Below are 27500 nucleotides of genomic sequence, written 5' to 3' on the forward strand. Positions count from 1 at the left end.
TTCTGTCTACATTTGTTGTGCTGTCAAATAATGCAATCAAGGCTCAAATATCACAGTGATGGTATCGTACTTACTATAGGTTGAGTGATTTTTGTTTGGCCAAGTTTGTTGTTCATTGGTTATATGCTAAATATTTAACTTTTTTGCCATAATATTGATTCAATTATTTTTCTAAGGAAATAAGTTATAGTTATTGTGATAGTCAGTAGACAGGCTGTCCTTTGTGAGACCCTTTACAAGTCCCTTGATTTATCCCTTTCAAGTGGTAGGCCCATTCATCAACTTCTCTTTAAGGAGGGATCCTGCTAAGCAACCACTCTCTGACTGGCCTCCAGCTTACAACACCCTGGTTGCCAGCTAGGGTTGCCAACTATCTAAAAGCTGAAAACTGAACCTTTGCCCCACCTTTTCTCCTGAGGCCCCGCCCCCACTCACTCTTCTTCTCCCCCCTCTCCCCCATCGCTCGCTTTCCACACACACACACCCTGCTCATTCCCCCGTCTTCTGGGACTCATCTGCTGCCTGCAGAGCCGGGCTGGGAGAAGCTGATGCAGAGCCTGCCCGCCTGCCAAACTGGGGCACAGCGGTCAGACTCTGGCTCAGGAAAGGAGCATAGTTAGTGCATACGCAGCCTTTTAACAGTCCCCTTTCCCATTCTTTCTCTTTCAATGTACAACTGTATTGAGCTTTTCCTGATTTCACTTAATATTCCCCATTGACTTATAATTAAATTAGAGCCTGGTAACATAGTACACAGGAAAATGAAGGTGAGATTTTATTGTTTGATTTGATCTGATCTGAGCAATACCATTTGCATAAACTGTGACAAAGCTCTGTCCTTGCCTCCGTGGGTCCCGCGTTTCCTGGCAGATTTCGCTAGCCTCGGAGGCTCACTGTGACCCTGCACATAACCCTTCTCTCTCTAGAGACAAGGGTCACAGTCTACTAAGCCATTTTCGTCATAAGCCAGCGAGGGAGGTGAGGAGAAGTTATCCTTCTTTGCATGGTCTCTGTTGTCTCCCAGTCTCAGTGATTAATCAGGGGGCAAAGGTTGTGGGGGGGAGCCCGGGCCCACCCTCTACTCCAGGCTCTAGCCCAGGACCCTAATAATATCAGTTATGGTAGCTGACCTTTTAGAAACATAACATGTACAATTCCCTGGGCTACTTTCCCCACAGCAGCCCTCACTTCCTCAAGCTCCACTTCACCCTTACCTCAGGGCCTCCTTCCTTGTGCCTGATATGGTGTGTACTACTCAGCCTCTCCAACAGCGCAACTTCCTCCTACAGCTCCTGACATGCACACCCCCCTGACTAACTGAGAGGCTTTTAACTAGTTTCAGCCAGCCCCTGATTGGCTTCAGGTGTTCCAATCAACCTAGCCTTCTCCCTGCCTTCTGGAAAGTTCTTAATTGGCCCCAGGTGTCTTAATTGACCTGGAGCAGCTGCCATTTCACTTATCCTGGTACCAGGGATTTGTTTAGCCTGGAACTAATATATCTATCTCCCACTACTTTTCTATAGCCATCTGGCCTTGCCCCTCACAAAACCCAAGGTAGAGCATAGAATCATAGAACTGGAAGGGACCTCGAGGTCATCTAGTCCAGTGCCATGCACTCAAGGCAGGACTAAGTATTATCTAGACCATCCCTGACAGGTGTTTGTCCAACCTGCTCTTAAAAATCCCCAATGATGGAGATTCCAGAATCTCCCTAGGCAATTTATTCCAGTGCTTAACCACTCTGACAGTTTGGAATTTTTTCCTAATGTCCAACCTAAACTGCCCTGGCTGCAATTTAAGCCCATTGCTTCTTGTCCTATCCTCAGAGGTTAAGAAGAACAACTTCTCTCCCTCTTCCTTGTAACAACCTTTTATGTACTTGAAAACTGTTATCATGTCCCCTCTCAGTCTTCTCTTCTTCAGACTAAACAAACCCCATTTTTTCAATCTTCCCTCATAGGTCATGTTTTCTAGACCTCTATTCATTTTTGTTGCTCTTCTTTGGACTTTCTTCAGTTTGTCCACATCTTTCCTGAAATGTGGTGCCCAGAACTGGACACAATACTCCAGCTGAGGCCTAATCAGTGTGGAGTAGAGCGGAAGAATTACTTCTCATGTCTTGCTTACAATACTCCTGCTAATACATCCCAGAATGATGTTTGCTTTTTTTGCAACAACGTTACACTGTTGACTCATATTTAGCTTATGATCCACTATGACCCCCAGATCCCTTTCCGCATTACTCCTTCCTAGGCCATCATTTCCCATTTTGTATGTATGCAACTGATAGTTCTTCTTTGAGAGATGTCCCCGTGGGTGCTCCACTGCAGGTGTCAGTGCGCCCCTGCGCCGTCATTCGGAGATTTTTACAGCACCTATACCGGTCGCGCATGCGCAGAGCCCGCCTTACATACCAGTCTTGTCTTAATAGTGCGCATTCACGGCCGATCTCCTCTGTTCCTTCTCTACCATCCCTGGCTGGATTCAGAGCTCAGCAGACTCCTTAAAAACTTTTTCTCTTACTCATTCTACATACTCTTTTCCCTTAGTTTAACACCCTAGTTACTTGATAAGTTCATCCCTAAAAAAAAAAAAAAAAAAGAAGTTCCCTCTTGTTCCTGTCATCCTCCAGCTGATGCTAATATGCCTGGCTCCCCAGGATTTAAGCGGTGCACTACATGCAGGGACGCCATCCCTATCTTGGATGGTCACTCCCAGTGTATAAAATGCCTGGGGGGCCCCTTCATGGTGGCCTCTCCACTGAGGCTGCCTTGGATGGGGCTGGTTTAGGAGGCAATAACAATGGGAATTTTTGCCTCACTAGCAATGGGACTAAGCCCTCCTATTCATTTCCCAGTTCCCTGGGGACCCTCAGAGCTCCACCCAGACTTCTGAGAACCTTACTGGAAAATTGCATGGAGCAAGTGGGCTCTGAGCCATGATCCAGCCACTCGTCACAGTAATGCTTAGCACAGATCTAGTGCTTCGCTGCCAGGGATCTCAAAATACACTGTAAATGGAAGTGGATATTGCCATCCTCATCTTATGGAAGGGGAAACTGAGGCACAGAGCAGCGACATGATTTGCTCAGGGTCACCCAGCAAGTCTGTAACAGAGCTGGGATTAGAACCCAGGAGTCCTATCTCTCAGTCCTTCTGCGGTAACCACTGGCCCAAACTCCCTTTCCAGCACGTGTGTGACCTATGCCCTTCCAAAGTATCCTGCTCCTAGACTGCAATCCTGCTCCCCAGGAAATCAATTCCCTACAGGTGCCTACATGCCATCCTTGGGCTGGGGTCTGCCTTGCAGGGGGCTTTCCCCTGCCTGGTGGCTTGGTCCCTGGGACGCTGAGTGTGGGCACAAAGCAGCCTGGTGAGCACAGGCCCTGTACGGGGCTCAGCCAGCTTTAGGAGCCAAGTGTGCTTGGCCTTTGTGGAGCTATAAATGAGTCAAGGCCACTTTTCGGTGTGGCCCGTGAGCTGAAATATGGTGAGAGGGGGCAGGGCCCACGAGCCATGGGGCTTTCTTGCCAGGTCAGCAAAGCAATCCAACTGCAGAGAGCGGCTGGGCAGCCCAGGCTCTCTGCTGCCTCCTTGCCCCATGTGCAGCTTTGCCTGTTCCCCCCTCCTTGCCCTGTATGTTGCCCGCCTGCTACCGCTGCCCCTCCCCATCTGTTGCTCGCCCCCTTGCTGCCCTGCATGCTGCCGCCCCTCTCCCTGCCCCACCTCTTCTGGAACACCTGTTGCCTGGGCTGTTGCCGCCCTCTCCACCCCTCTTGCAGGTGCCTGGGCTGTTGTCCCCCATCCCTGCTATGAGTACCCCCCCTTTCTTGCTCCGCTTGTTGGAGTCCCGGAATCCAGCTCTCCATCAAGTGACCCAGCCAGGTCACGGCACTCGCATCTCTCCAGACACTGCTGGATCCTCAGCAGGCCTGGGAGCAGAGAGCAGCTCCTCATGGCTCCAGCCACAGCTGCTGCTCTTCCTGCCCCCTCAGTGGAAGAGGCCGGATAGTACAAGTAACCGGACTTTGAGCACAGCTGTCTGGACGCTGCCAGGTTCCCTTTTCGACTGGGCGTTCCAGCTGAAAACCTGATACCTGACTCTATTGCCAACTGTGTTATTTATTAGCAATCCCTGGCACTTTGCAAGAGTTTTCCTTCAGGAGCCTATGGAAAGCAACAATATGCAGTGAGACAGAAGCAGTTTCTTCAAAACAAAGTATGGTTTATTTGCTAAAAGATTCACATCACTCAGAGAAAAAGATTTAAAATAACAGATCTCTGTGTATACTGTGTTACCTGTGCTTGGCATTCCCTTCAAGCCCCTAGGTAGACATGGGTTTGCCTCAGTGTCCGCTCTTCTCTTGAGGACCAAATTACAGTTTGTCTGCTGCAGATCCTTCACTCCCAGTCGGTGTATCTGGGTCAACCTGCAGCTGCTGAAAACTCCCCCCGCCCCTCCTTTTCTGTAGGGCATGTCTTTTAATAGACCAATGTTTTGATGTTCAGATTCTCAGCCTTGGCAAACAGTCACATTGCCAGGGTTGGAGCTGAGAAGTCCCTCTTCATGGCTATAAACGTAACTATTGTGTGTGAGGGGATACTTCTTATCTAGGCTACGGGTTATCCTTTTCTACTTTCCTTCTCTACAGCCCCTCTTGATCTAACTATGCATTCAGGCAGGGTAATATCACCCAGATAAACTGAAAGGTGTATGTTAGTTATAAAAAGTAATACAAATATTTTCCAATTCTCTATACTTGTGGAATGGTAATTGCCAGAATCACTTATCCTTCCTTTTTTAAAATTGATTCTATATTTGCTTTTTACCAATCTTCTGGCAGTACTCTTTGCCTGACAAGTTATATAATTCTGCCTCTATTTAATGGTTTTTTCTAGTTGTGTCCACACCAGCTAATAAAATGTTTAATTTCTCCTGACTGGATAATATAATGTGGCTTTAAGTGCGCATCCTTTTTTATAAAATATTTCTTCAGATCTTTGTTGTGCACATTTTCTCTGTTTAGCTGGAGCATATGTAATATTAAATGAGACAGAGTTTTAAAAAAATCTGTTAAATTGTAATCTGCTGCTATTGTGGCATTCCTTGTTGACACTAGAAAAAACATTCCCCACTGTAGGTAGAAATTGAACAGGATTTAAAATCAAATGTATGTCCTTTGGAGACCAAAAGATGTTACTAGATATTTCTTTGTATACATACTGCAGACTTAAGATAGCTTTATAATTGGACAGCAGTTTATGATAATTAGAGGATCTCTTAGTTACCAAATGTATATCCTGTTCGCATTTTTAAATTTTAATTTGATCAGGCCAATTTTGATGAACTCTGGCGGAAATTTGTCACTTACTCATCTGGTGAACAGCTGTTTGGATTACCTGTCACAGACTATGAAGTTTTACATAAAATCAGGTAATGGAAAATAGAGCTATCTTCAAGAACATGTTAAGTACTTTAGAAATGCTGGAGTGAATTGAAAAAGGGCATTTGTACAAAAGTATATGTACTTATCTCATCATTTCTGGCAGACCTTATGTGGTATAAAAGAGCAGGGTGCCTGCAACTCTTAGCAGAGGGAGGAGAAAAAACTGAGGTATAGGAAGGAAGGTGAAGACCAGCTGTGGTCTGGAATTAGAATGGAGTTGGAACTGCAGAGTCATGGCTGACTGGGTGCTCTGTCCATGAAGTGGGACTAGCTGGAAGTAAAAACTGCAATTGGGCTCTAAAGTGGTAGTGACTGGAGCCAGGAAGTGTGTTTCAGTTGGGGAGTGAGGAATGACCAGCATCTGGAGCCAAGCAGCAGGGACTAGCTGGGGATTCAGAGATGGAGACAATCTGAGGGTTTGAGGTATTGGTATGACTGGGGAAATGATATAAGTATTACATGTACTCCAGGAAAAAAATTTGCATGCCTGTCTCAGAAACAGTTGAACAGTATTCAAGCTTCCTCTGGATGGCTCACAGAGGTTTTTGCAGCTGTAGGCTAAATTAAAAAAAGCAAAACAATCCACAAAGGGAGACTAGAACACAGAATCTTTGTTAACTTGCAGGTAGGATTGCACAATTGAAGAAAAGATACACCGTTAAACATATCTGGAAAACCCCAAAGTATTAAAAAACATAGCAACTGAAAACTAAAGTTACGCAAACAATTCTGCCACTATTTTTAACACTCGGTACATATACACAGACCATTTAACATCGAAACAACTTTAACTTTGGTCCTGTATCAAAATACAGAGGATCAGATCCTCAGCAAGTGTGAATCAGCATAGCTCCTTTGAAAGATCAGGTCCAGAAATTTTAAAAGCTTACCCTTATTCATATAATTGTTCTAAAAAGTTGGCCTTTCATAGAATTCTAATTATAGTATATAATGAGTGAGTATATATATATAGTGAGTATGAACTCACTCATTTCTCTCTGTGTTTGCGTATTTGATATTTGTACAATATTGTATTGTCTTCTATTTACTCATTCCTTTATATTGGAACAATATGAGAGCAAGGTATTTTGTTTTTATTTAGGTTACTCTACCTAGATAAATGTATTGGTATGATATCATTAAAATACTAAATATAAATATTTCAGTCCTCCAGCTTTTTAATATTTTTGTTAATATTCTATGAATTCCATCCAATTTATTGAAAACTTTCTGGTATTGAGACAGCCAGAACTATATACAGTATTCTAACGGTTGTCCAACCTCAGCTATATAAAAAGCAACAATCATTCTGGTCCATGATACAATGCCTATACAAAGGCATCCCAAAATTAATTAGAAATTTTATTAATATAATCTTGCAAACTCATGTCAAACCCATTGTCCCCTGCTAAATCCATTTCTGCTATACCTATTCAAGCATTATTCTGTAATTTGATAGTCTTGGGCATCCCCCTGCCTCTCATATTCCACAGCTTTTTGGTCAGAAGTTCATTTATCTGGCCTTTCTGTACAAACCAGTTAAGCATTTCCTCCAACTTAAACCATTTCAGGAGGGAAATATTAAAAGGCATCTTCAAATAAAAACTAAAATGTGGGCAATACAGGCTTGTCTACACAGGGGGGTTAAACTGGGTTGAGTTGAGCTAATATGGTTTGAAAACACTTTCATGCACAAAATACCATTCATTGTGATGCACTAACTGCATTTATCAAACTCTGGAGTCCTCTTTCAAAGTGAACTAAGTTTGATATGAATTGTGTTAGTTCAGTCTATTGTTTATGTTCATGCATTACAGCTGCGCACTACTTTGGCAGTCCTCCAGTTGCTATCCCACGCTGCTTTGTGGGCGACCATCACTGATTTGTCCATTTACCTGTGTGCCCTCCACTGCTCTGGTGTCAAGTTGACTGGATGTCCCCATTTGCTCCTTAATTCAAAAATATCTGCATTGCTGTGATATTGCCTTACAACATTACTTGAGCAGCTGCCTGGAGCTATACTGAGACGCTCGATCTTATCCACAATCTGGGAAGAAGCATCAATGCAGGAAGCTCTTGTGGCCAGGCACTGGAATAAAGAACATTTTATGTACATTGCTAAGCAGATGTCTGCAAGGCACCAGAACCAGATCACCCACCAGTGCAGAATAAAGACCAACAGCCCAGGAGAATGTACATTAAAACCAAGGATACCAGGAAAAGTCCGGCAGTGGAAATGTGATCTGTCTATTTTTGAGGAGCTGGACACAATTTTGATCCATTACACCAGAAGTCGGCAATCTCCGGCACGCAGCCCATCAGGGTAATTTGCTGGTGGGCCGTGAGACATTATGTGCTGATCACCGCTTCCCGCAGCTCCCATTGGCCGGGAACGGCGAACCGCGGCCACTGGGAGCTGCGTGGGGCTGTGCCTGCGGGTGGTCAATGTAAACAAAATGTCTTGTGGCCCGCCAGCGGATTACCCTGATGGGCCACGTGCCGAAGGTTGCCGACCCCTGCATTACACCACTACTGAAACTTACCTCCCCCTTTGCTGCCCCACTCCAAGGATGAGCAGCAAGAGTCATTGGAGGATGAACATGAGGAGCCTCCTGAAAAGCTGTCCCCAGCAAGCCAAGATGTGTTCAGGAGTCAGAACTTTGTTGCCAGGTAGAAAGTGACCCTGATTCCTGCCATGCAGGAACTGAGCGTGATTCCTAGCCAGTTTCTAGCCTGAAAAACAGGCCAGGGTTGAGGAGGCACATCCTATTGAGGAAAACTTGTCATGTATCTAACTGTTTTTAAAATGTATTATTATTATTATTATGCTATACTGCCATGCTACCTTCTGTTCCGGAAGCCTAATGGCCACAGCCATTTTAGGCAGATATGAACTAGGAGCCTTTCTGAGTCTCCAGCCCCCTCCTCAACTCCCTTCTTCATCCCATACATTTGGCCTCCTCCTGCCCCCCACCAATACATGTTTTCAAAATAGAAACTGCTCATGCCAGAAAACTGACCTGTCTCTTGTTAAAGCCCTGATTATTGACCATTTTGAAGCCCACACCATGACCTATCTACCTATGTTCCTTTCCCCTCCCCACATCTGTCCTGCCTGGTGAACTCATGCCGCAGTATATCAGGTGCCGCCAGCCCATGCGCTCTCAGTTTCTTCTTACCGCTAGAGTGCAGGCATCCTCTGCAGCCTTCCTTGCTCAGGTCCTGATCCAAGAGTTTGTCGGGCCGCCACCTGGTCGTCTGTTCATACGTTTGCATTGCACTACGCACTGATCCAGCAGGCATGAGATGACGCTGGCTTTGGCAGAGCAGTGCTGCAAGCTGCACGACGGTGAACTCCAAGACCATCTCCTTGTGAGTCACCTAGAATGGAATCGACATGAGCAAGCACTCAAAGAAGAAAAAACAGTTATCTGCCTTTTGTAACTGTTGTTCTTTGAGATGTGTTGCTCGTGTCCATTCCATTACCCACCGTGCTGCCCCTCTGTCATAGTTGTCAGCAAGAAGGAACTGAGAGGGCATGGGCCGACTGTGCCTGATATACCACAGCATGATTGCGGCACTCTAGAGGGCACCACAGCTGACCCTACGAGTACCACTAAGGCAAAAATCTCTGACGGCCGCGCATGTGAGCACACACACACACACACACCTAGAATGGAATGGACATGAGCAACACATCTTGAAGAACAACAGTTACAAAAGGTAGTTAGCTGGTTTTTATGCACAGCATCACCTAGTGGCTGAAAAGTAGAGTACAGTTTAGCATTCCATTACAACAACTCCTTAAAGTTTCTACATTCCTATCATTTCCAAAATATATACTTAGGAGAGGCTCATATACCAGAGAAGTGTACCTTCTGTCAAAAATTGAAGGCAAGGACAAGAAAGAGCTGTGAACTGAAGCTGAGGCTCCTGATGATGGAGAGTTCTCTGAGACCAGCCACTGACCCTAGTCCTTGGACTCCCCCAGAGCAACAATCCCTGATGCAACCATCAACGTCCATGGCACATCATACTCTGGTGGCATCAAAGAGGAAATCTACTGATTCCTCTCACAAAGGCTCAGAAAAGAGAGCTATTCTCAGATTGAAGAATTGACTAGGAGAAAGAGATCCCTGGCAAAATCAGTGACCTTGGTACCAACAGAGCCGCAGCGCAGTACCCATGAGACATTTGGCTCCTCAACTACCAGTACCAGCACTAAGCCTAAAAACCAGAGGGGCACAGCTCAGTAGCATCAGTACCATCTGACAAGAGAAGTGGTAGAATACCTCTTCTAAAACGGCACCTCTGGAGACAAGGAAAGCCGTGGTACTGATCACTTCAATCAGAGACCTCTTCTGGCTGATCATCAGACAAAAGACTACAGCTACCACTGACTCCTTGCTACTCATTGGCCATTCTAGACAAACTTTGTTGGTACCAATTACCATGGCAGTACCACAGGAATTTTGTTTCTCCAAGGACCTCTTGGTTTCAGAGAAACTGGAATCGCTGCTGCTTGGTATCGGTGGTGCGGTGCAGTACTGACCACATCTCGGTCTCTGGAATTCCCTGTGGTACTAGGACACTCACCACCAGCCTCTATCAAGTGAAAAGGAAGAGGACAATGATAACTTATCTTCGGTCTAAGTGCAAAGTTTCCCAGGGCAATGTTAAGGGACCAGTCACCTAGAACCATGACAGGACTGACAAGGCCCACCCATTTGGTATGGATATTTTTGTGTACCATCACCCAGGCCCTTCACACTATCCCAGTGGCTGTACCGGGACTCATGGGCAGCCTATAGACACCAGTCCTCTAGGACCTCAAGTGTCTCCCATAGGATTAGAGTAAGATGATCTCCCTCAGCTTCCATTTCTAGACTCCCTGATCCCCAAGAGGAGACCTTTGAGAAGCAAGAGGCAAGGCTCGATCAAGAAATTACTCGAGCAATAAACATTTCATCATCCACTCCAGGTGAAGCTGTGATGCCTCCTCCACCATCTATGGCACATAACTTTGAACAATTTTTAGACCTCACTAGGAGAGTGGCAGAGACACTTCAGATCTGCCTTGAAGAAGTAAAGGAGTTGCAAACAAGATGTTGGACATCCTCCACACATCCTCACCAGCACGTATTGCATTCCTGATCAACAAGGCTCAACTAGACCCAGCCAAGGTCATCTGGCAAACTCTGGCCATGATAACTCCCACATGTAAAAGGGCAGACAAAAATATTATGTCCCCTCTATGATTGTGGACTTCTTATTTTCCCAACCATCCCCAAATTCCCTTATTGTATATACTGTAAACACACATGGCAAACAGCACCATGCTAAATCAACACCCTACTACAAGAACTGGTAATGACTGGTCTTATTTGGCAGGAAGTCATATTCATCAGCAACCCTACAATTTCGGATTGCTAATTACCAGGCTCTATGGTGAAATATTATATCAATTATGGAAAACTTAATGCCTTTATTAAACATCTCCCAAATGATCAAAGAGAACAATTCCAAGCCATCATTGCCAAGAGCCAGTTTCTGGCAAGGACAGCACTACAGACTACATTAGACGCTGGAGACACAGCTGCCTGCTCCATATCAATGGCAGTAGTGATGAGGAGAGCCTCCTGTCTTCACCTTTCCATTCTCCCAAGAGAAGTCCAAATGACCGTGGAGGACCTTCCATTCAAAGAATCCAAACTCTTTGCAGAAAAGACAGATGCCTCACTACACACACTGAAGGACTGAAGAGCCACATTATGCTCTTTGGGGAGCTACACAGCGGCACAAAAAATACAATACAGTAAGTCACAGACATCACAAAGATCCCGACCAGCCCAGTTTCCTCCACCTCAGAGACAATACAAACCCCAGCAGAAGACAACAGGTGCAGAAATGAAAGCTGATGGTTCCCCAAACTTCAACTGTGCAGCCTTCAATGTTGAAACATCAGTTTTGATACTTTGGTTGAGGTCCCAAAGAACCACTGCCATCATCAATTGCTGCAAAACTCGAACCATCTACATCCCTTTGGACACTGCCTTGTTCTTTTTCAACAAAACTGGGAAAAGATAACATCAGACAAATGGGTACTCAATCCATTTTGCCTCCCTCCCTTCTACCCATCCACCCTCCCCACCCTCTTCAGGGACCCTCCTCATGAGAGCCTATTATGTCAGGAAATAAATCATCTCCTAAACCTTGGTGCTATAGAACCAGTTCCACATGAACACAGAGGGAAGGGTTTTTATTACAAATACTTCCGAATATGGGGGAAAAAACAGAGGCTGGAGGCTCATTCTCAATCTGAGAGCACTAAACAAATATGGAAAGGCATAAAGATGGTTACACTACCAGCAATAATTCCATCTCTAGACCAGGGAGACTGCTTCTCAGTCCTTGACCTACAAAGATGCTTATTTTCACATTGTGATTCAACAGAAGGTTCCTCAGGTACACTTTTGGTCAAGACCATTTTCATTACGGGGTACTTCCATTCAGCCTGTCACCTGCACCCAGCGTGTTCTTGAAGGTCCTATCTGTGGTAGCGGCCCACCTTCACAAATCAGGAAACATGATGTACCTGTATCTAGATGACTACCTACTCAAGGCATGATCCTTTGATGACACCCTAGTGGCCACCCAAAAGAATATAGATATATTAACACAATGGGGACTACAGCTGAACACTCAAAAATTGACTTTGACTCCTGGACACCATCTGGAATTCATAGGAGCCTATCTCGATGCAGTGAAGGCCAAAGCCTTCCTCCCACTACACAGATTCAACACTCTAACTGTCTTAATAGACACCATTCAGACCAACTCCCAGATCTCGGCCAGAAATTGCCTTCAACTACTTGGGCACATGGTGGCAGGCACACTTGTGATAAGTCACATGACACTTCACATGCATCGCCTTCAAGCATAGCTCAAAACGGTATACGCACCAAACAGAGACACATTGAATAAACAAACTACTGTCAACAGTCAAAGTCTCTCTCGAGTGGTGGAAAGATCCTCAGAATGTCTGCACAGGGGTCCCCTTCACACAGCCACCTCCAACATTGAAACTGATAACAGACACATCTTTACTGGGCTTGGAAGCTCATCTAGACAGTCACACAATTCAGGGCAAATGGTCCCGCATAGAATCAATGCTCCATATGCACCTATTGGAGCTCAGACTGGTCAGGAATGCTTGTGCACATTTCCTACCATTGATCAATGACGAACATATAAAGGTCATGACAGACAACATAGCATGAATGTTCTACATAAGCACCAGGGAGGAGTGAGATCACCATCCCTTTCTCCAGAGGCAATGAAACTGTGGAATTTATGCATTCGGCACAGCATCATTATATCAGTAGCCTGCTGGGTGTACACCTGCTGGGTGTACAGAATATCTTAGTGGACACCTTTGTTGCTTTTTTTCCCTTCTGTTTGCAACCTTTGCTTTTTTCCTCTTTTTTGTTCTCCTTGGGTACTTGTTTACTTCTGACACCATGTCATGCTCCTCAACCAGAAATAGACTGACTACAGAACTGTCTTCTGAGCAAGATTCACACCAGATACAAGAGCCTTTAATGTTCTGCCTGTATGGCTCAAATAAGGTATGTTGCCACAATGCCACCTAGTGGCCCAACAGTATAATACAGCTTATCATTCCATTACACAAGTGGCCTTTGAATGGCTTCATTAACCAGGGCAGCAGAGGATAAGATGGGTCTTCCAGGGTAACCAGAGCAATCTCCATGCCATTAATGTCCACAGGGAGCAAATTGCCCTTTCTCCGTTAATTTAAATAGTACTGAGTTTCAAAAGATCCTAGCATCATGCATCCTTCCAGACCATCTTGAAATTATGTTTGTAAACCTGCTATGGTGGTCAACCAGCCCTTGGAACACTATGGAGAAATACCCATACATTTCTGTTTATTAATTCTGAGCCTTTGTGTGTGTGTGGCAAATAACAGGCACATGTAAGGCCATCAATTGCCTTACTACACCTTGAGAACTCTATATAGGCAAAGTCATCAATAATCTCTTGATCATTATCATGGGTTTGTAAACCAGTGCAATGGTACCTTATGTATTGCATCACACGCCTTTGTGACAATGGCCCCAACAGTTCACTTTCCTATGTCTATTTGGTTGACTACAGACTGGTAGCATTCAGGGATGGCAAACTTCTATATGGCAGTGGCAACCCACTCTTCCACAGGTAAGGGACATCTCATGTTGGTACAGTGCTGCTACAGTTCTGGTGCTAGTTCAGCACATATCTAAAAAGGGTTGCCTTCACTATCCTGAGATTCTCTTGCCACTGTTAGTCATCCCAGGTCTGCAGAATGATCCATTCCCACCAGTTGATGATGGTTCCCTGAACCCAGAAACGGTGCTGCATGGTGTGAGGCTGCTCCAGGAACAGCTCCTGGAGTAGCAGTTGCTCAGCATTATCCTCTTCTTCCTCATTGTCATTTGGCTTCCTCTGCTGCTGTGGAAGCTCAAGCTTCTGTTGATGCCACATCATCTGCTTGGTGGTGCACTGGGCAAGTCAAAAATCAAAGTTATCCAGCTTCAAAAGCTGAAATACAGCCAAAGCAGCTTTTGCATATTTATAGTTGCCAACATAGTCTTGTGGAGCATTGTTGGATCCGTACTGGCCAACAGCAATTTGAAAATGGTGCTAGCCTACCCAGAAAGGAAGCACGTGATTTTTACAAATGTGAACCTACTGGGCTTCTGCTATGCATCCCACAATGCATAGCAAGGAAAAATCCCAGAATGCACACTGCTGAGCAGCGAAGCAAAGGACCATAAGATATCCTCAGAGAATGCCATGTGTTTAGTACACAGCAAGCTGCTACCATGTGAATGCAATGATACAAATTGAAAGAGGGCACAGCTGACTTGTGTGCATGCTATTAAAGTGTGGCTTGCCTGTTGCATGTGAACTAATGCGCGTCAAATCAGTCTGGTTTGTCCCCCAACATCCCCCCACATAGACAAGCCCCGAATTAGTCTACCTGAAACTTTTGCAATATTGTTATTAATATCAAACAACTTGATTATTGGGCTATTCAGACTAGTACTTCACATTGTTTTATTACTTGATTGCTGTTATTGTTCTCTTCGCTAGAGTACATAGACACAGCTTTCTATCCCCAAAGGCTTGCATTCTAAAAAGATTTTAGTTATTCTTCTGTACTCATAATAAATGAGCAGAAATTATTACACTGTCTTTCAGTAGCTGATTCTAATGGTTGATATGGTTTTTATCTTGTAGGAAGGAGCTTGGCTTGCTTCAGAAATTATATGGATTATATGATACTGTAATGAACAATATCAGTGGGTATTATGAGATACTTTGGACAGATGTAGATATTGAAAAAATTAATGCTGAACTTTTGGACTTTCAAAACAGGTATTTCTCCTAATATGAACTTTTAAACAGGTTAAATTTGAATATAAATAATGATGATTGCATTACAAATAACTTAGTATCTTTAAAGCATCTTGATATATAGATAAATATGGGAAATTTGTTAATAGTGTTTGTCACAGGGTGACTGCCTCCTTTGAGGGGATATGAGTCCCAGCCCCAACTGTTACTAATCAGGTGCCTCTTTGCTGAGGTTGTGGGGCTAGGTTCAGGTGACAACTTGAAGATTACCTGTTCTTTATAAAGGCCAACAGGAGCTTTGTGCTGGAAAACAGTAGGGGAAAGAAGCAAGTTATTAGGTGATTTCTAGACAGATGGCTTAGGGAGTGAACTGTAGGGAGTAGAAAAGCTGCTGCAGAAATCCTTGGCTCAGGGCAAGGATGGGGAGAGACCGAGAGAGGTGAGGGAAAAGCCACTGGGAACAGTAGACAATGTTGGGTGAACTATATATTGGGGTATTTTGCCCAAGTTTTCTGTTTAATCAAAAAACTGTGCCCAGAGACAAGGACCTTCAATAGACTCAGGTGTTACATTGATCCTACCTGGACTAGTGAGCTAGCTCACTGGCTTACAGTATTGACTATAAGATTAAAATTTGAGAATCTCTTGAAACATTGTATACTATTCTTAAAATATATAGGTAACCTAAAATAACTTGAGAAACTGAACACCTTTTACAGTAGGCGTTCCTGTTATATAATTAGTAGGTGTACTACTCCAGTATTCTTGAAAAATTTAAAATATTTTGATACTTTGAAGACTAATGAGTCATAGTTTGCTCACAAAAAAGTTTTCTAATTTTTTTAATTTATTTTATTCTTAGTGCTGTAGAAATTAGCTTCAGTATTATGTGAGGAAATATATAGCATGGAAGATGGGGCTAGGTTTATTGGACAGAAGAGATTTTTTTTTGTTCAGCATAGCTTCTTTCCTCTGTCACCACTAATGGGTTAATGCCCCCCATCTGTGGAATTTGTAGGCAATCCAAAGTTGTTGCTGGAGGCTCCAGGACAACACCTCATCCTTCAGCTCAAGCTACCAGATGTCCAGCCTCTGGTGGCATAATAAATTGGTGGTTCAGTTTCTCCTGTGCACTTTGTTTTATAACTTTAATTTGTATTTGTTGTTGTGCAGCAGTAATTTATAATCTTTCTTCCACGTTCTCTTTCTCCCTTGGATTGGGTATTTGATAGTGTGATGGTTTCAGTCTCCTAGATCTGTCACTGCTGTGCCTCCTTTCTGGGATTCCTCTGCCCGCCCTCCTCACAGGCAGTGCTCTCCCACAAACGTTGGGCTAAATCTAAGTGGTGTTCCCTATGTGAGGCAGCATGTACTGGCACTAGACAGGGCAAATTATAGCCTACCTGTTCATAGCTAGCCAAACCTTGCATAGCCAGGGCACAAGGCTCAGAGTTGAACAGATATGTCAGGACATCACCTTCTCCCAGGAGCTGTGACTCCAATATAGAAAAGCCTGGAGGTTCTGAATATTTTGGGAAGAGGGAGGAGAAGGATGTTATCTGTCTAACCCAGAGAGTAAGTTCAGCATCAGAACTGGGCTGGAGTAGAAAACCTCCTGAAAGGATTCAAAGTCGTATCTCTACTCCACCCCAGTATTGAAGTGGGTACTTAGAAAAAAGCAGGGCTTCTACAAAGCCCTTTTCCTCCCATGATGAATCAGGATTCTTATGATCTTCAGGGGTAAGGTGAAGAAATGGGTTTTCTTCTTCAAGTGTCCTCTGCATATTCCCACTCTGTGGATATGCACCGACTGGTGTGGTTGAATGGTGCAGGCTTCTATTAGTAGTGCCTGATTGTTTATGTGTCTTTCTCCGCCCCCGCCCTCAGCATCTGATCATGTTTTGAGGGCATGGCTGTAAAAGGGGGCATAGCAGTGGTTACCAGTCCCACCTCAGTTCCTTTTAACTGCTGCCTGGATGGATGTGAGCCTTCTTTGGATTCAATAGGTGCCATGTTTATTATTTTTAATAGTTAGATAGTTAGCACTTAGTGTTAGTATTAGTTACTGTTTGTTATTGCAGATCCAAAGATCAAGAAGCATGGTTTTAAAAGATGTGGATTATGCCTGGCAGTTTTTCCAGAGTCAGATGCCCATGCTTGCTCGCTTGGGAGCAGGGCATTCTCCTTGTTGTTGCTTGATGTATGTACTTTCATACCATGAGCTAGGAAGGACAGGCAAAACAGATTCCAAGCTCTCCTTATCAGTTAAAACCTCCAGATCTGAGGTGTCTAAGGTTTCAGATAATAAAAGCAAGAGGCCTGGTTTGGCTCCAAGTCCTTCAAGTTCCACAAAGCCTTTTGTGGTTAAACCATAAGGAGTCCAGTGGCACCTTAAAGACTAACAGATTTATTTAAACCGTCAATCTTGGCAATGAGCTCCAGTTCCAAAGTCCTCTGACCTGGCTGCAAAGAAGGTACCAGAGTCAAGGAAATCAGGTTTGGAAGATAAATGACTTATGCTTGAAAATTCTATGGAACTAGGGCCCTCGGTTCTGAGGAAGAAAAAAGCCAGGTCAGAACACCTTTCCAGAGATTCATTGATTCCCTCAGATCATGAGCATTCAGATCTGAGACACAAGGAAGGGGATTCTAAGAACACTGAGCACTTTCATTGGACTGTTCTAAGGAAATCTACAGCCCAGATGTTATACCAGCACTGATAGCATCTAATGTAGGGTCCCTACAGGTGTCTGAAGAACTGTACTCCTCGGGTCCAGTTGATATTTCTATAGCAAAGAAAGACTTGGATAATGATCTGTCTCCACACACTCTTTCTGAGAAGAAGAGGAACTTAGATGACTCCTTGGTTATGTTGCCTCCACCTCCCAGGACACCTTCTGGCTCTCCTAGAAGAACGATATCTCCCGTGTCAATGTTAAGAATACAATGTTAAGAACAGACTCAGATCCATATTCAGAGGAAGAACTGGCTTCAATGACAGGACCTTTGTTAGACACAGACTATTACAAGCACGTGTACCCCCTGACTCTCACATACTACTGGACTGGACAAATTGGCAGGACTGGCAAGTACCTTCCTGGATTCCTTAGCTTTATTGGTCAGCTCCGGGCCTTCCATACCAACCTTCTTCCAAAGTCATGCCTCTGGTTCAGCATCAAACCAGAGAGGTTTTTGCGGGTCTACAGCATTCAGATCTAAGTTACACAAATTCAAGACACCCAGACTTGAAGAAATATTCTGATCAGAGATGTTTGGATCCTACACTAATGGATCTGAAAATGAGAGAAGTTCCCTATTCTAATTCAAGATGTTTTATATGATGAGGAAGAGGAAGTTGAGGTTCCTGTACAGACAAATATTTTGCACAACCAGGACTTTATGGGCATATCCTCTCCAGAGAAAAACATTTGAATTGCCTAAGCTGCTTCACCATCTGAGGATGCCATTAAATTCCAAGAATTAGTCAGCAGAATGGTTTCTATGTTGAAATTGCCTTCAGTTTCATTGGAGGAAACGTTGCACCCTGTTTTTGACATAATTGAAAATACTTCTTCAAACAAGGTTTCTCTGCCCCTTTTGAATGGTTTATGGCAATCAGCGAAATCAATATGGAATACCCCATCTTCTTCACAGCCAATTGTAAGAAAGGTGGATACGCTTTACGCTTTACCAGATATAAGAAAGGACCAGGAATGGAGAGCAGTACAGCATTGCACAGACCATCCAGGAAGTTTTTGGAGAGTGTTCGGCACAACTTCCTGGTGCAAGTGCTGGAGGAACCAACTAGGGGTCATACTCCTCTTGATCTGCTGCTCACAAACAGGGAAGAATTGGTAGGGGAAGTAGAAGTGGGTGGCAACCTGGACAGCAGTGATCAAGAGAAGTCGAGGTCAGGATCCTAACAAAAGGAGGAAGGGAGAGCAGCAGAATGTGGACCCTGGACTCAAGAAAAGCAGACTTTGACTCCTTTGCGGAACTGATGGGCAGCATCCCCTGGGAGGCTAATATGAGTGGGAAGGGAGTCCAGGATAGCTGGCTTTACAGTAACTCCTCACTTAAAGTCATCCCGGTTAACATTGTATTGTTGTTACATTGCTGATCAATTAGGGAACATGCTCATTTAAAGTTGTGCAATGCTCCACTATTATGTTGTTTGGCTGCCTGCTTTCTCCACAACTGGAAGGCTCCCTATGCCACCCCCCCCACCCCACAGCACCTCCGGCAGACCCCACGGATCAGCGCCATCCCCCTCCTCCCCCCACCTCCTGCCCGTAGCAGTCAGCTGGCTTGCGGCGTTTAGGAGGCCGGAGGGAAGGGGGAGGAGCAAGGACTCGGCGCGCAGGCTCCCCCACCCTCCCCTGTCTGCTGAACCCCACAAACCAGCTGATTGCCCCGGGCAGGAGGTGGTGGGGAAGGGAGTGGGAGCCTGCGTGCCGAGTCCTCACTCTTCCCTCCTGCCTCCTAAACACTGCAAGCCAGCTGATTGCCCCGGGCAGGAGGGAGGGCGGAGGAGCGAGGACTCGGCTTGCCACCCCCTTCCCTCCTGCGGTGGCAATCAGCTGGCTTGCTGCATTCAGAAGGGAGGGGAGAGAGGGGGGAGGAGCGACGATGCAGCGTGCAAATTAAAGGGGGAGCAGGTTGGGGGGGAGAAGAGGAGGGTCAAGGGTAGAGGCTTGGGGGAAGGGGTGGAGTGGGCGGGCTGAGGGTTGAGTGATGACGATTCTGACAGGGAATGCAGCTCCAAAGTGATTAGGGTAGTTGGTCACCTAATGACTTCCTATAAAGAAATTTACCAAGAAAAAAAAGGAAAGCAAAACAACAAACTCTAGATTTGTTTTTTCGAGTTCAGAAAGTTCAGCAAGAGGAGCAGCTGGACAATCCACCCTCTTCCACTGTCTGACTCCACCACCTCAGCCAAGCTTCATACTCAGCAATGATGATTGTAGTGTTAAATTGCTTGTTCAGGAGTCAATGACACGTATGACTGCCAGTGCTGAAAGCCGAAAGGAAGCCACTGGCATGAAGAATGAAGTGCTCAACCCCAAGACAAAAACCAAATTTGTTTTTTGGAACGTACGGACAATGTACGAAACAGGGAAGCTAGCTCAGGTCACAGCAGAGATGAGATGCTACAGCTTACACATCCTGGGTGTCAGCGAGAGCAGATGGACAGGATCAGGAAGATTAACAACTGCCTTGGGAGAAACTTTGCTGTTTTCTGGACGGGATGATGGAGAACACCATGAGGGTGTTGCCATCCTTTTGAAGAAGGGAGTGAAGCATTCCCTGCTTGAATGGAAAGCCATCAGCAGCAGACTTATGAGGGCCAGACTGAAAGGGAAACATAATATCACTCTGATTCAGTGCTATGCTCCTACAAATGACAGTGATAAAGAAGTAAAGGACAAATTCTACCTTACACTATAGGCGAAGTTAGAGAGACTATCATGCCATGACCTAACTATCTTCATGGGAGACCTGAATGCCAAGGTCGGTAAGGACAACACAAACAATGACAGACCAATGGGAAGACATCGGTGTGGCACCATGAATGAAAACAGAGAAAGCGTTGTTGATTTCTGTAACATGAATGACCTAGTCATCAGCGGAACCCTGTTTGAACATTGTGAAATTCACAAGCTCACATGGTGTTCTCCAAACGGCAGAGGTAAGAACCAGATTGATCATATCATGATCAATGGCAAATGGTGACGCTCACTGACAGATGTGAAAGTGAGAAGGGGTGCAGATGTTGGCAGCGACCACCACCTTGTGACAGCCTCCATCAAGCTAAAACTGAGAAGTGTGGGTCCACCAAACAAGGGACATAGACGTTATGATATTGACAAGCTAAAGTCCCTTGAAATACAGAAAGCCTTCGTTCTGCAGTTAACGAACAGGTTTCAAGCACTTGCAGACCTTGATGAGGAGTAGGGGAATGCAGATGAGGAGATTAACAAGAAGTGGGACAAAGTAACAGTAATTTATAAACAGAGCAGTAAAGCCTGTCTAGGCTACAGGCAGAAGAGAAGGAAGGAGTGGATTACACACAGCACATGCAATGCCATAGAAACCAGACGAGCCCTGAAGAAAAAAGTTTTAGACACAAAATCCCAGAAGCTAAAGGATAGCAAGACACATCAGGAGGTCAAATGCCATGTGAGAGCGGACAAACGGCATTATATTGATAATCTGGCAACACAAGCAGAGGATGTAGCTGCTCGTGGTGAGCAAGGAGCTGTCTACAAAATGATGTGGCTTATCAGTGGTAAACGCCAGATGCCAACAAATACTCTCATCAGGAACAGACAAGGACACCTACTAACAACCGAAAAAGAACAGGAAATGTGCTGGACAGAGCATTTCAAAGAATTGCTGAACAGGGAGCCACCTAAAGAGGAAACAAACATCCAGGAGGCAGAAGAAGATCTTGATATCAACATAGACACCCCAACTAAGGAAGAGATCATTCAAGCCATCAAATCCTTAAAAAATGGGAAAGCTCCTGGCAAGGATAACTTGAATGCAGAAATGTTCAAGATAAGTCCTAAATTAGCAGCATCTATCCTGGCCCCTCTATTTACATGAGTCTGGGAAAGGGAAAAAGCGCCAGATGAATGGACCAATGGGGTTATAGCGAAGATACCAAAGAAAGGAACTCTCAGTGATTGTAATAACTGGCATGATATCACACTTTTATCTGTGCCAAGCAAAGTACTGTGTAAGATCATAGTCCAGCGTATATCTGAGGCAGTTGATAGTATTCTTAGAAAAGAGCAAGCTGGTTTTCCGAAAGGGCATGGTTGCACAGACTAGATCTTCACTCTACGAAACATAATAGAACAGTGCTTAGAATGGCAATGGCAACTCTACATAAATTTCATAGACTTTGAGAAGGCTTTTGATAGCATTCACAGGACCAGCCAATGGTGCATTCTGTGTGCATATGGAATTCCTTTCCGTATAATCAATGTCATCAAAAGCTTCTATTTCAACTTTACATTTAGTCTTGATCACAGTGAGCTCGGTTTTGAAGTCAAAACAGGAGTACGTCAGGGGTGTGTCATGTCTGCAATCCTCTTCAATGTTGCTATCGACTGGGTAATGCGGCGTACAACAGAAGACGTTCCAAGAGGCATTAAATGGACACTCTTCTCATTCCTTGAAGACCTGGATTTTGCAGATGATGTTGCTCTCCTATAACATACCCAACACCATATACAAGGAAAAACAACTTGACTCAACGCATTCAGCCAGAAATTGGACTGAAAATCAACCTCAATAAGACAGATATCATGACCTTTAATATTACCTCACCATCACCAGTACGAATAGAGGATTATGTTCTCACCAGTGTAGAAACATTCACATACTTGGGCAGCACCATCAGCCAGGACGGTGGAACAAGCCAGGACATCTGGAACAAAATTAATAAAGCCAGGAACGCTTTCAGGAGCTTAAATACAGACTGGAATTAATCAAAATACAACACAAAACCAAACTTAAGATTTATCAAAGCTGCATACTTTCAACACTACTTTATAGTGCAGAATGCTGCGGAATGATAAAGTATGACATGTCCAAACTGTCTTCATTCCATACAACTTGTCTCAGAAAAATCCTCCATATCTTTTGGCCCAGAACAATCTCAAATCAAGATCTATTGACACCATGTAGCCAAGAGGATCTGAGCACCATCATTGCCAGGAGGCGTTGGAGATGTATCAGTCATGTGCTTTGGATGGAAACTGATTCGATCACCAGAGTAGCAATAAGATGGACACTTGAAGGCAAGCAAAAACGAAGGTGCCCGAAAACAACATGGCGAAAAGCTGTGGAAGCCGAGCTGAAAAACCTGGGACACAGCTGGGGAACCATTGAAAGACTTGCCAGAAATGGACAGGAATGGAGCAGCTTCATCACTGCCCGAAATGCCAGAGGTGTAATAGGAAGATGATGATGATGATGATGATCTGATAAGGGTATGGATCCTCTGTCAGCACCTATTCAGTCTATATTAAGCTATATTTAAAGAATAAAGATTTATCTTTGCACCATTAAAGGGGCATTTAGCTCCAAGAGCAGCTTTTCATGTGCAAATTGATGGTAAATCAGTATTCTCACAGGATGTTGTTAAAGAGGTTTTTTAAAGAGTTACTAAATTTGTATCCCCCAGTAAGAAATTCTATAGTGCCATGGGATCTGAATTTAGTAATATCACAGCTTATGTCTCTACCCTTCGAGCCCTTATCTTCTGTTCCATATTTAATCTGTCATGTAAGACTGCTGTTATTATAGCAATAATATCATACAGGAGGGTTAGTCAATTTCAGCTTTAACGGCTGACCCTCCATTTATGAGTTTTTATAAGGACTATGTAGTTTTTCATCCACATCCAAGATTCATACCAAATGTCATTTCTGACTTCTATGTCAATCAATCCATTATTCTACCCCAGTCTTTTTTGCCAGATCTCATTCAAATAATGGTGAATCAAAATTACACTGTTTGAATGCAAAATAATTTTATCATTCTATTTCAATAAGACTGAGGATTTTAGTTCTTCACAGTAATTTTTTCATATGCAGGTAACTTTAAAAGGAATTCCATTTCTGCATAAAAATTTCCTAAATGGGTCAGAGTATAATTGAAAGTTATAAAAATGCATCATGATCTCCTCCTGTTCAACTGAGAGCACACTCCATTAGAGTATTGGTGGCCTCAGTGACGTTTGGAAAATGTCCCATTAGTAGAAATTTGTAGAGTCACCACATGGATTCTATACATACATTTACAAAACATTATTTGTTAGATTTTGCAACCAAGTAGCATGCCAAGTTTGGTAGATCAGTTCTTCAGTCAATGTTTAGTTAGGACTCCTTTCCCACCATCTGGTTTTCTATATGTACTGCTGATTAAACTATCCCAAGAGTGGGAATATGAAGAGAACACTCAGGTAAGAAATTAAGGTTATTTACCTGTAACCAAAGTTCTTCAGGATAGACTTTGCACATTCATAATCCCTATCCTCTTTCCTCTTTTTTGTGGAGTACTGTCTTCCATTGGCTCGGCATTAGCGATGGAAGGAACTGAGACAATAACAGCTGTCATGCCCTCTTTTATAGCCATGCCCTTAGAATATGTTCAGATGCTGAGGGTGGGGACAGAGAGGGACATATGAACAATTGGTTAGGCACTACTAGTACAAGGCTGCACTGTTCAACAGCACTAATCAACACATATCCAAAAATGAGAATATTCAGAATCCATTTTGAAGAACCTCCATTACAGGTGTGTACGCTTCATTTCTTAGTGGTGCCGAAACCTTTCTGTTCAAAGTATGTTCTTTCCAAAATTCCTGGGAAATAGTTCTCCCTTCATTTGTTTTAGCCCTTGCCATGGATTTACAGGGTCTCTGCTATGCTCTGGCCTTTTAACAGCCTATTGTTAAAGTAACCCCTGTAGTGTACCAGATCCCAAGGGTGCACACTTTCTCACAAGGGCAGGCCACACAACCTCAACTGCTCCTAGACTGGGCCTTTGTGCTCCAGCAACCCCTGTTTCTCACTGTGAGCTCTTACAGTGACTCCACCTTAGTTCAGACTCCTGTGGAGACTTCTATACCTTCAAGAAGCAATGGAAATTGAGTATCTGTAGTGAAGGAGGGCAGCCTTTTCCAAACAAGGTAGCATTTCTTAGTGAACTGGAAGTCCTTAGTTTATCATGGTAAAGCAAAGCTCAAGTCAGAGTTCATATTGGTAGGAGCAATGGCTCCAAGATGCCATGTCTTCTGAGACCCATCTTGGTTCCAAATCAATCTGTGTGAGTCCAGTGGCATCCTTAAAAACAATCCCTTGACAATGTATCCCTTTCTTTCTAGCTGTGGTCTTTTCACCCTGCTTCTGTGCAGAGTGTTAGAGGAAGTAGCTAAACTTACTCTTGGCTGCAGGTCACTAGGTGTTAATGCCCTTGCTGTTGGCTTTGCAGCTGCCAGTGCAGGGACTTCCATTTATATGTATTTATTCTATTCAGTTCATGTAAATATACCTGGTTTCAAACCAGATCTTGTCTACACTATAACTTACTTTGGTATAATTGTGACGTTCCCCTGGTGTTATCTGGACCGGTGATCTGCTAAGTCACCGAAATCCTCGACTCTGAGAGCCAGCCTTACCCTTCTCCGCTGTGAGAACCCCCACTTCTGGGCTGTTCATGCACAGCCTCTGGCATGTCAGCTGCTTGGATTGTGCACCCGAATGCCACTAGCCAATATCTCCGGTCCCAGACACAACCCTAGGAACCTCCATCTTGTAGTGTCCCGTTATGCCCACTGGACGCTGCAAGCTTATGTGAGTTTGTCAGTTTAACAAAGAAATTGATATGTACCAGCCTTGTTATCCCAAGGGGAGTCTCTGACATGCTTCAAACCAAACGCACTGCTTCAGGTACAACAAACAAACAAATTTATTAACTAGAAAGATAGATTTTAAGTGATTATAAGTCAAAGCACAAGTCAAATTTGGTCGAATGAAATAAAAGCAAAACGCATTCTAAGCTGATCTTAACACTTTCAGTGCCCTTACAAACTTAGATGCTTCTCACCACAGACTGGCTGGTTGCCCTTCAGCCAGGCTCTCCCCTTTGGTCAGCACTTCAGTTGCTTGGTTGTGGTGGTGTCTGTAGATGTAGGTAGAAGAGAGAGAAAGAGCATGGCAAACGTCTCTCCATTTTATCATGTTCTTTCTTCCCTTTGGCTTCCCCCCCCCCCAGGGTCAGGTGAGCATTACCTCATCGTAGTCCCTGACTGACCAAAGGAAGAGTGGTGACTCACTGAGAGTCCAACAGATCCTTTTTTGCAGTCTAGGCCAGTGTCCTTTGTTCCTGTGAGGCTGGGCTGGGTGTGTGAACTGCCTCTCTGTTCCTGGAGAGTTTTGCCTGGGCTTGTTTTAAGCTATGAGGACACATTTTCAGCCTCATAACTATGTACGTGAAATTACAACCTATAACATTACTGTAACATTACTATAACAACAATGCTCAGTGCATCACGAGCCTTCCGAAGACACCCGACATGACACACCTTGCATTGGATACCACACAATCACATTATAAGGATGAACATGGGGGTGCAAGGTGTTCCCCCGAGATACAGAGTGTCACAATAATTTAAGTCACTCAGGGATGTGAATAATCCACACCGCTGAGCAATGTGAGTTATACCGACCTAAGCACTGGAGTTGACAACGCTATGTCGGCAGGAGAGCTTCTTCCGCCAACATAGCTACCACCTCTTGTGGGAGGTGGAGCAGTTAAGCTGGCGGGAGAGCTCTCTCCCATCAGCATAGGGCGTCTTCACCAGAAGAACCTCCGTAGCACTTCTAGTGTAGATGTAGGGCCAGATTGCATACATGACACCAGTCATGCCTCCCTCCCTTTTATGCTCAGTGTTATAGAAATACTGTCACAGGGTACCTGGTCCCTGTGAGTAGAGCTGGACTAAGCTCCCTTGTGTCAGAACAGGTGAGCCCAATTCAGACAATTAAAGGTGATTGGGCTATACCTAAAGCTTTAACGGGCAGGAAATGAAGGAGGAGAGGGTGATTGAGATAAGCTGTGCCTGGGAAAGAGAAGCCATAGTGGAGTGGAGCTAACTCCAGTGGTGTGTCTCTGGAGCAAAGAGCCAGGTGGCTGGGGAAGCAGCCCTGGGACTGCTGCTCCATGAAGGGAGGACAGCTGATTAAAACTGAGAAGCTGTCAGGAGCAGGAGTGCCAGAGATCCGTCTGAGGAGTGGCCCTGAAGCCTGAGACAACGGAGAGAGTTAAAAGACGGTTTTCTGTTTGTTTACTTGCCTGTTTTAAGAAAATGAACCATCCTCAAGGAGATTGGGAGTGGCGGTGTGTGCTTGAAAGCTGGGAAGAAGCTCCACCCTGTGACAAATACATAGTGAGCAGCTAAACTAAAGCGAACATATGGATCATTAAAAATATAACCAAAATTCTTACATTGATCACGCACTAACAAATTTAGTCTCTAAGGTGCCACAAATACTCCTTTTCTTTTTGCGAATACAGACTAACACGGCTGCTACTTTGAAACCTGGTTTTATGACCTGTTACAAAAATGTGTATAACATACCCTGCTATCTCCCAACCCCCCATTGTCCTATGACTGCAGAGGTGTTAACTGCCCACTTCAATTTAAACGGGCTCCTACACCATGTGTGAACCCCTGATGCTTAAGAAGTCTGTCCCACTTTGTATTTATCTTGGACGCTCTGATTACCTTTTCCAGGTATGAAGAAGAGCTCTATGAAGTTCAAAAGTTTGTCCTCTCTACCAACAGAAATTGGTCCAATAAAAGATATTATCTCACCCACCTTGTCTCCCTCATATCATGGGACAACACATCTACAACAATAATGTGACACAAATGACATCCCTAGAAAGCTAAAGGTATATCTCAAACATTCAGAGTGCAGACCCTAATTGTTCTCTGCACATATCATTCCATCTAAAATGCCAGGGCCTTAGGGCCAGAAATTGCTTAGGCAAGATGTTAAAATCCTGCACCAGTTGCTATGCTAGATATCTGGGAAATGTTTCTGGAGAAGAA

At 44.3% G+C, this 27500-nt stretch overlaps 1 protein-coding gene across 1 annotated transcript in view; it reads left to right on the forward strand.

Annotated features, from left to right (window-relative positions):
• DNAH8 (dynein axonemal heavy chain 8) overlaps positions 1-27500 on the forward strand; it is a 577557-nt gene that overhangs the window by 245957 nt on the left and 304100 nt on the right. Inside the window, exons 32-33 of the mRNA XM_074949111.1 lie at positions 5333-5433; positions 14750-14887. Of these exons, the coding sequence (XP_074805212.1) occupies positions 5333-5433; positions 14750-14887 (239 nt within the window). The remainder of the gene's footprint in view (positions 1-5332; positions 5434-14749; positions 14888-27500) is intronic.

This window comes from Natator depressus, chromosome 3 (genome assembly GCF_965152275.1).
Source record: "Natator depressus isolate rNatDep1 chromosome 3, rNatDep2.hap1, whole genome shotgun sequence".
Lineage (NCBI taxonomy): Eukaryota > Metazoa > Chordata > Testudines > Cheloniidae > Natator > Natator depressus.